Raw genomic sequence first — 9,887 nt, forward strand, 5'->3', positions numbered from 1 at the left:
TTATATAAGTTTTGACATCCAATAGTGAAAATTATGAATTCCAAAGAATGCACTCTTGAAAATTATCCATTAACTAGGGGAATCAAATTTGATATTTCTCACATGTATTTGATAATCATTGATGTAAGAAAAATGGGGTAACTTGTTTAAGTGAATTTTAAGTACTAAAATGCATCAAAATTCAGGATTTTGGGTGCCGGACCCCCCTTACATGGCTTCGATTATTTTCAGGATTTTTAGGAAAGGGACACTTTCATCTCTGGTTAATGGAGTCATAATTATGGGTGATTTTAATTTCAGGCATATATATTGGGAAATTCTAGAGTCAAACCATGAGGGAGAAAGGTTTTTGGAAATTGTTCAAGATGGCTTTCCTCACCAGTTAGTCAAGGAACCAACTTGAAACAATGCTATTTTAGACTTGTTAACTTCAAATACAGAAATGATTGAGAGGGTGGAAATTGGGGAACATCTGGGTGCAAGTGATCATTGCTCTATTGGGTTTGATGTTTTGCTGCATATGGAGATAAAGAATAATGATATTTTGGTTTAAAAAAAATTTTAAAAGCAAATTTTGAAGGGATACAACAAGGATTACCTGTTGTGAATTGGGCAGCTGAATTATTTGGAGACACCGATCAGATGTGAGAAATGTTTAAAGATAAATTTTTATATATTCAAGGTAAACATGTTCCTTGTAGAAAGAAAAGGGTAGCTGTAAGTAAAAAAAAAAACAGGTTGGCTCACAAACAGTTTGAGAGATAAAATTAAAGAAAACCATCATAAATTTAAGAAATTTAAATTGACTGGTATGACAAGAGATTTAGAAGATCAAGAAAGTTAGTGAAACAGGAAATTAGGACATCAAAAAGGATGTATGAGAAAAGGTTGGCTGAAAATGCAAAAATTAACAGTAAGGATTTCTTTAAATACATTAAGGGTAAACAAAATGTTAGGATGGAAGTAGGACCCTTGAGGGATGATAAAGGAAGGCTAGTATCTGATGATTATAAGTAGGCTGGGATATTAAATTTTGCTTTTTCTTTGGTTTTTACTAATGAAGATTTAAGCTGTATTCCACATCTTGAACAGTTGATTAATAGAGATGAGATAAAAAAAATGACTGCATTAATTCTAAGGTGGTTAAGAAAAAATTGGGAAGTTTAAAACATGATAAAACTCCTAGACCAGATAATATTTCCTCAAGGGTTTTGAAGGAGGTTAAAGATTGGATATGTGAGCCACTTACTACTATTTTTTGTAAGTCCTTGAATAGTGGGTAGTTACCAGAGGATTGGAAGTTATCTAATGTAACTCCTCTTTCCAAGGGAAGTGATAACAATTGTTCCAGTAATTATAGACCCATTAGTCTGACATCAGTTGTGGGAAATGTTTTGAAAAGTCTGTGAAACGATGCTTTGCAAAGTCGTTTAACAAAGCTTAGAATTTTATTGGATAGTCAACATGGTTTGACTAAGAGAAAATCTTGCCTTACACTTCTTTTAATATTCTTTGAAAAAGTTACTCCTTGATGTAGATGAGAGTAAGGGTGTAGATTTGTTTTTTCTGGATTTTCAGAAAGCCTTTGACAAGGTGCCACATAAAAGGCTTGTAAAAAAAAAACAGCTCTGTAGGTGTGGGGGATAAGTTAGCAAATTGGATAAAAGAGTGGCTGGATCTAAGAAAGCAGAGGGTTGTTCCAAATGGAGTTCAGTCAAACTGGATTAAGTGGGGTACCTCAGAGCTCATTCTTGGGACCTTTGCTCTTTTTGATTTACATCAATAACATAGATGAAGGAATAGTCAATAAATTACTTAAATTTGCAGATGATATTAAGGTTTTGGGTGTTGCTAGGGGTGAAGAGGATGCTGCTGATTTATAAAAGGATTTAGATCATTTGGTGAGTTGGACAAATAAATAACAGGTGGGTTTTAATTATAATAAATGAGTTAATGCATGCGAGTTATCATAATTTGGATGGGAATAACCTTAACAGTGTTATGAAGGAAAGGGATCTTGATGTAATAGTCATTCAGTCTCTAAAGCCATCCAAGCTGTTGCTAGTGGTAGGGCAAATAAGATTTTAGGTTGTATCTACAGAAATATTGAATACAATTCTAAAGAAGTTATAATTTCATTGTACAGTCACTGGTTAGGCCACATTTGGAATATTGTGTTCAGTCTTGGACTTCTAACCTTAGGAAAGACATTGAATTTTTGGAAAGGGTTCAGAGAAGAGTTACTAGAATGGTGTCTGGGATGTTGGGGTTGTCATATGAGGAGAGGCTAAAATCTCTTAAGTTGTTTTCTCTTGCAAAAAGAAAAATTAGGGGGGATCTGATTGAGGTGTTTAAGATTGTAAAGGGAATTGATAGTGTTGATGCATCATCTTTTTTCAAATTTAACAGTGAGAATAGTAGGACTAGGGGACACAAATATAGATTTTAGCAAGGTAGGAGTCATCTTCAGCTAAGATAGTTCCATTCTTCTAACAAGGTAGTTGGCCTTTGGAATGGGTTGCTTTCAGATGTTGTAGAGACAGTAAATTTCAGTGAGCTTAAGAAAAGGCTTGATAATGTTACGACAGCAGATGTCACATGTCTCGAATTATCGGGGAACTGCACAAATTTTGGAGATGCCTCTTTATTAGTATATAAGCCTGGCAGAGAAAAGGCAGGGGATGGTAAAGCGAACAGTAGTTACGGTGAGTTTCAGGTAATTTACAATTCTGTTTCGAGCTAGTGTGTGTTTTGCACTCGTAGAGAGCAAAGTTATTGAGATTGTGAATCGCTGTGATTTATAGCATGTATTAGAAAAGTTGTTAAGTTTAAAGTGACGAGAAACGTACTGACTGTGGAATTACTGTGTACTAAAAGTTTATGTCGAGAAAGAATAAACTGGTTTAATGAAGAAGGGACTTGTATCGCTGAATTTCCTCAGAAAGAATTTATACCGGAAATTAACAAACAAGCAGATACATAACAATAATTATATGAATGATAAGGACTGGCTTTAAGATTTTTACTTTTTTTTTTTAATTTAGTTTAAGAAATGGAACAGCTGAGGTGAACGAATAGGTCCCATGTTGTCCCAAAACATTGTTATGTTAGGTTCTCCAAGTTGTCAAATGGGGGTTGTGAGAATCTAACTTAGTTCTATTAAATTATAATCTGAGTTCATTAAACTTGGAATTCTACATAATTTTTTTAATAACTTAATCTTGTCAGGCATCACTAATATTTTTGTATTATATTCTGTCATTTGGGCATGTTGGTTTTATATGATAGTGCAACATTCAGTTTAAATAACAGCTTATCTGAAAAGCATTAATGAAAACAATTTTAGTATTAATGTGTGAGTCTTGTATTTTTTGCTTCTGAAGTGTTGAACAAAGTCAACCCTAATTTGTTATGCAGGGTTGTTGTTACTACTTAATTTTTATTTATTTTGAATATGCAATTTATAACACAAATATTAACTTATACACACAGATTTCTTAAAACTGTTATAATTGAACTGACTTTCTGTGTTAAAATATTTTCCTTACCTAGTCAAGACAATCTTAGCAATGGCAAACTATGAGTTTGTTGCATAATAATTCAAAACTGGTAATGAAAATAAGGTAACCTCATATGAAAAGCAGTAAATTAAAAGCTCTTTGTATTGGTTGTATATAATCAAATAGCAAATGTCAGAGAGAATTGTTCACTTTTTCTTTAATCAAAAACAGCATGTGCTAGTAAGACATGACATGAGAGTTTCAGTTTATGTATATGATGCATAACAGTGAAGATTGAGAGTTTATTTAAAATTAGAAAATTATATCTTGTATAATATAATTTAGAATATAAACTGCATTCTGTTGTTAAGTTCATTGGCATACATTGATAATACAGTTGCCTCTTTATTATCTGTGGGTGGATTATCTGGTTTGAGGTTTAATTGTACCTCAATCTGTGGAATCCCTCAATCTTTTAATGGAGGTTTGAACTGCTTTTGCTACAGTTCCTATTATTTTTGTCTTTAATTTTACTATCTTTTAATTAGGCCAAGTTTAAAAAAACGTTTCTATCCAGAGTTTTTGGAAAAAGGAAGGAGGTATTTTTTATTAATGACATCTAATTAATGTTTGCACCTTTTTTTTTTCATGATTGTTACTTGTTTTCAAAGGGTCGTGTTAAACAGAAGTGTTCTTTGTTTAATTTTTTCATCAAAACAATATTGAATTTATGACAAAGAAAAGTGGCAAAATGAATCAACTGTGTTCATCTCATTTTTAGTGGTGTAAGTAGCTCTTAGATTTGGCTCCGATTGAAACCAAGTCCATGAAATAATTTAAATTGGTAGATTTACTTAAACTCTTCCCATCACCAGGGATGGCACTTTTGCTTGTATTGGATAATATGAGACCTCGTTCATCAGCTCTGTAAAGCTGTTTTCTTCATGGATTTTTATTAATTCTGTTGTAAGTGATAGCTTAGGTAGGCTTAGTGTAAGGAACTTAAGTATTATACCTGAACAAGAACACTTCTGTTTTATTCAGGAGGAACACAGTCCTGCCAACCCCTAAACTCCACATTTTTGTGGCCAATCTCTGTTGAGTGATGAGTTTTTTAGAGTACTTTTTTGTGTTCTAATAGAATACTGGAAACTGCAACACCTCTGTGTACCTCATCCAGTCCCCTGAATTCAGTCTCATTGACTCACAGACTGGCTGTTAATATCTCAAATGTATTTACTATTAGTTAACTTGTTGTCCTTGATATAAAGTAATTTTATAACTTATAAGAGACTAAGGACAAAATGCACAGTAAAACCAAAACATGTTAAAAGTCTATACAAAAATTTGTGTGTACAATTTTTTAATTTCCAAAACAAGGTAATAAAGACGTTCAATAGCTCACTTAAATTTACTCAACACATCCTTTTGGGAGGGGTAAGACGGTAAGGGATGGAAAACCTAAAGGATTGTAATTTAGCAAATAAAGTTTATTTGATTTAATATTTATGCAAGTTTAATTGTAACTACTCTATATTTGATGAATTTAGTGAAGAACCTTTAAAAGTTCATTTTAATGAGAGTGATGTGGAAAAGGTTGTTGTCCAAGGACATTTCACATATAGCAATGTTTGTTACTTAGAGTAATCTCATAATAAACCTGATTGCTATATTCTAATAACTGATGATTAGCTTTATCAACATGTTTAGCAATTATGGTAATAAACTTTACCTCTCCTGTCACAGTTGCTCATACATAAACAACCTCATTTTTTATATCTGTGTGTCAACAGATTTGTCCAGTGGAAAAGAAAGAAAAAAAAATTCTCACTTTGATTTGGTATTTAACCACATTCTGTAAAATAAAATGACAAAATTGGCATTTTAATTAGTTTATGACATTTCCCCAGTGTGAACACCTTTTTAAATGTCTAACTTATAAATCCATGTTATATTTGTGATTAGGCTCTTTTCATTGTTTAACCCTATTACATCCATTGCTCCTCTGGTGGATCAATGGTAAGTTTAAGGACTCAAAAGGCTAACATCTGGGGTTTGGTTCTCTGTGGGGGACAAAGAACAGATAGCCTATTTTTTGCCTTGGTTGAAAACAAAATAGTCACAACCAGAGAGCACCAATCAGGAGTAAAGTATACAGCTGAATTTTAATTCAACAGATGTGAAAAGGCTTTAAGATTAAGCTTTAATTTGTCAGTTTAACTGTTACAGTGTGTGTTCAGTATTTTTAATAAAGTCTTTTTTTTTTTACTTTTCTAGGAATTTCCCTATCCAAAGATTCCCTGGATGATTATGTCTGTTCTGCAAATTCTGCAATTGAATTAAAACTTGGTAAGACTTTCATGGTTACCTAAAATTTATATTTTATATGTTTGTTAATATTATTATATGCTAAGTCATTTTGTACCAGATTGATTTTTAATAGATTTTACTGCTTACAATCAAGACTATCCTCCCATATTAGAAAACATGGTAAAATGGAGAATGAGATTTTTGTAAATATTTCTTTTTGAAATTTAGAAGTTATAAACTGCATTTTCATGCCAAGTTTATTGACATACATTGATAACAAAGCTGTTTAATTAAATTTTGAATCTAGTATTGAAAAAAGTCATGACATGCTCAAAATAGCTAGACTTGTATGCTAAAGTTTAAAAGATATTAGTAAATTAATAGGGATGTTGCATAAACTTGTTGGTTCAGTGCTAAGCAGGCTTTGTTAAATAATCAAGATGTGTTTTATAGTGTTCAATATACCTGCCTTTTCAGTCAGATTGATGATTTATGTGTTACTGCCACTTAAAGTTAGGTGAAGATCTTGCGTGGTAACATTTGATCTAAAATCAAAATATCATTCCAACCTATAACTTGTGTAATTTATGTGGTCTGAACTGAATCATTGTATTATTTTGTGTTTTGAATATGTTTATAAGGTACTCTTTGATACAAACAGAAATATAAGAAAAGGTCCCAAATTATGCTTAGATAGCACAACAGAGAACCTGAAAACTCAAAATTTTTCTAGGGCCTAAAGCAATCCCCAACCTTTTGAACTTTGTCTTATGGCTCATAGTTTCAGATATTTTAATTTTCCCCCCAATTCAGTGGTTTTCAAAGCACAGTTTGCAAATTTTAATTCTCTTGATTTCTTTCATCTGTTTTTGGTTATCATGAGATGTGTCTTAACTTCGTTATATTTCTTTGGTGTCTAAGTTTATTTGTTACTTGAATTGAAGTGGTTAAACCTAGTATGTATTGCCATATATTATGAAATTATATAAAGACTAGTCAGAATTTATTGTGATAAGGAAGGGGGGATGAGTGTTTTTCTGCTGTTGAGTTGAGTGTAAAAAGTTTGAAAAATACTGCTCTACTCCAAAATACTTTGCCAGTTTCGTATTTAAACTGTTAAAAAATAATTGTGAGGGAATTACAAATACATTTACATTCTCTTTAGTTTAGAGTGTACACTTTTTTTTCTTTTTTTTTTTTCCAGTATTCCTCTCAAGTTGGATGCTATCTTTTTATTATTAATTTTCCAAAATAAATTGCATTTTCAGTTCAAGTAGAAAATGACTTGGAAGATGACAAGAAAGCTTTTCACCCGGAATATACTCACCAGTTTTTTGGTGACAGGTGAGTGCAAGTTTATCTATGAAGTATCTAATTTTTATGCAACAAGTGTGGATGGATGTACTTAAAATTTCATTTCAATATTAAAAACAAGGGGTAACTGAAGTTTAAAATATCTTAGTTATAACAAAGTAAATCAAGCATCTCATGATCCATAGTGTGATGTATTTATCATTAGGCAAATATATTAATACTGTTAGAATTTAGAACATAATTCTTCACTAATTGTCAAAATATAAGGTATTTAGTGATATTTCTTAATAGTATAAATATATACTATGTTGTTGTTGGGCTTGGGATTCTTGTACAGTAGGTGTCTGTGACTTGTTAGCGATAAATTATTCAGTACAAGTTAACATATGTACAATAAATTCTTCAATGCTACAGATATTATGGGCATATCATAAATACTATATATGTAGTTCTCTCCTTCTTGTCAAATATCCACTTAGGCTTATTCAGTTACTTTAGAATTTCAGTTGACAAGCCTAACTATCTTCTTTATTTCTATTGCACTAGTATTCTCTGTGATTCACTTACAATTGTGGTGTGAGTTACCGTAATTGTTTGGTCTTTTCTTTTGAAGATCCTCTGCTCCTTTTGTCAAAGTGCACTCAGGCTGATTCAATTACTTTAGAACCACGCTTTGACAGAATAAAATTATTTTTTTTGTCTTCTTTTCTACTGTTAGTTTCACTCCAACATATTAAACGTTGGGCATACGTCAGTCGTTGGGTCTATCACTTCTATGATAGTTAACTTCACACCAACTTTATTCTCTTTTGCTATTATCTGTTTGCTGCTTCACGCTATTTATATCATTATCACTTACTTGTCTGCCTGCCTTCTATGTTCTCGACGTCAATGAATTATTAATAAAACTTCCTACAATCGTCTGCTTTTAACTCTTATTATAACAAAAACTAAACAATAATAAAATATTCACTCACACAAATAAATAAATCACCAATATCTAGACTAAACAGTCTTTATCATGACAAATACCATAAGACTTGACTGTTGTTATATTAAAAATGGGAATATTTAGTTTAGATATTCCCAAAGCCTGTAGAACAGATGTAAATCCTGAATGTTGTGTTTTCTTAAAAAAGATAAAATATTTTTTAAAACTTTTATGAATTGATTGGAGTTTGAATTCATCCTACACACATATATCTTAATTTTAAACAATTTTGTTCTTTGTGTACAAAATACTTGTAATCTTTAATAAAATATTGCCAGTTTTCATGAAGATACATTAAAAAAGCTCACAGTTATACTTTGTATATTGTGTATTTTACATGGATTTGTTTAAAATGTGTTAAAGAAAGACAATTGGAAATATGTATGTGCATATATGTGTAACATTAAACAAAACACTTTCATTGAAAGTAACAGTTCTTGATTATATCACTCTTTTATAGTAATCCAGATAAACACAAAAAAGGTAATGTGACTTAAGATTACTATTTAATAACAAAAATATTATCTCCCCATTGACTTGTTAAATTTCATCACGCTTTGTTTCGATTGATCCTACCTTTCACATGTTCCACAAATTTCTCATAATGTCTAAAAATAGGCCAGGGGTGTCCAGAAGGCTAAAGGCTCCTTTAGAGGGGGAGGGGCAACCTAACAATACACAGTTGGCACAGAAAGCTAAAGCCTATCAGTGTTGAACATAATATACATTGAAATAAAATTCCTTTAATGATTTAATAAAACAAAACTCGTTAACTAACTTGTAATATAAAATGATACCTTACACATCAGTACATTTAACAAAGAAAACTTCAAGTTATGGCTGGGAAGAAGAACTTCTCTTTTATTTAATAAAAGAAAAAAATCAGCAATTTGTAAGCATATGAAGTGCAACAATCAAACCTTTTATAAGTGAAAAGCAAATACACAAATAAAGAAACTAGCCCCTTCTCACTTAGGCACACTCATTTGTACGAGCAGATGAGGGTAAACTGTATGTGTAAAATATGTATACACGAAGAAAATAATGAAAAGTAAATACGTATATAGAAAAAAAATGCAAGTCACTGCTCTTTCATGTATGTAGGCACGAAAGAGCAAAAGCACATTATTACATTACAAACTTGAAGCTGTGCATACATAAAGTGTGATGGTTTTCAAACAAGTCCCAAAACTCAAGCACTTTCGAATGGTTCACCATTCTTCTTCAGGAGAATAATGGGCTATATTTAATGAGTGTGATGCTTAGTGAATAGCACTATTAAGTACTGCAATGCCAAATGGCATCAATGTTGATCCCGGGATTGTTGACCTTCGTGTGTCTCTGAAAAGATTTTCAAAACTATTTCATAGTTAAACTTACTTTACATTATTAGTATTATTCATACTTTAGTTTCTCTATATTGGTATTATTTCCTATATATATTGCATCACATTGTTATTTCCTCTATTTCCCACGACTGTTTGCCTTTATTTTTATTTTGTCTTTATAAAAATTGGTTAACATTTCTCGTAACTATTATCACACTTAAGTCTGTTATGTACTATACACACCTCTTTGGCACAAACTAAACCTGACACTAACAACTCTAGGTTATAATGCTTGGAGACGGCTTGAATGGGTAATGAAGAAAAACTTTAATATAAATTTAACATAACAGCAAATGTACAACGTTTCGACAAGGTTTTGTCATCATCAGGTACGAGTAGTTTACACTGACACAGATATATGTATATATACAGTATGGAACAAAG

At 31.5% G+C, this 9,887-nt stretch overlaps 1 protein-coding gene across 1 annotated transcript in view; it reads left to right on the forward strand.

Moving 5' to 3' along the window:
- The window catches only part of LOC106478110 (histone acetyltransferase type B catalytic subunit-like), a 36,493-nt gene that overhangs the window by 3,147 nt on the left and 23,459 nt on the right, over positions 1 to 9,887 (forward strand). The window contains exons 2-3 of the mRNA XM_013938625.2: positions 5,778 to 5,849; positions 7,079 to 7,154. Coding sequence (XP_013794079.1) covers positions 5,778 to 5,849; positions 7,079 to 7,154 — 148 coding nt within the window. The remainder of the gene's footprint in view (positions 1 to 5,777; positions 5,850 to 7,078; positions 7,155 to 9,887) is intronic.

The sequence above is a fragment of the Limulus polyphemus genome, unplaced genomic scaffold, assembly GCF_000517525.1.
Source record: "Limulus polyphemus unplaced genomic scaffold, Limulus_polyphemus-2.1.2 Scaffold180, whole genome shotgun sequence".
NCBI lineage: Eukaryota > Metazoa > Arthropoda > Merostomata > Xiphosura > Limulidae > Limulus > Limulus polyphemus.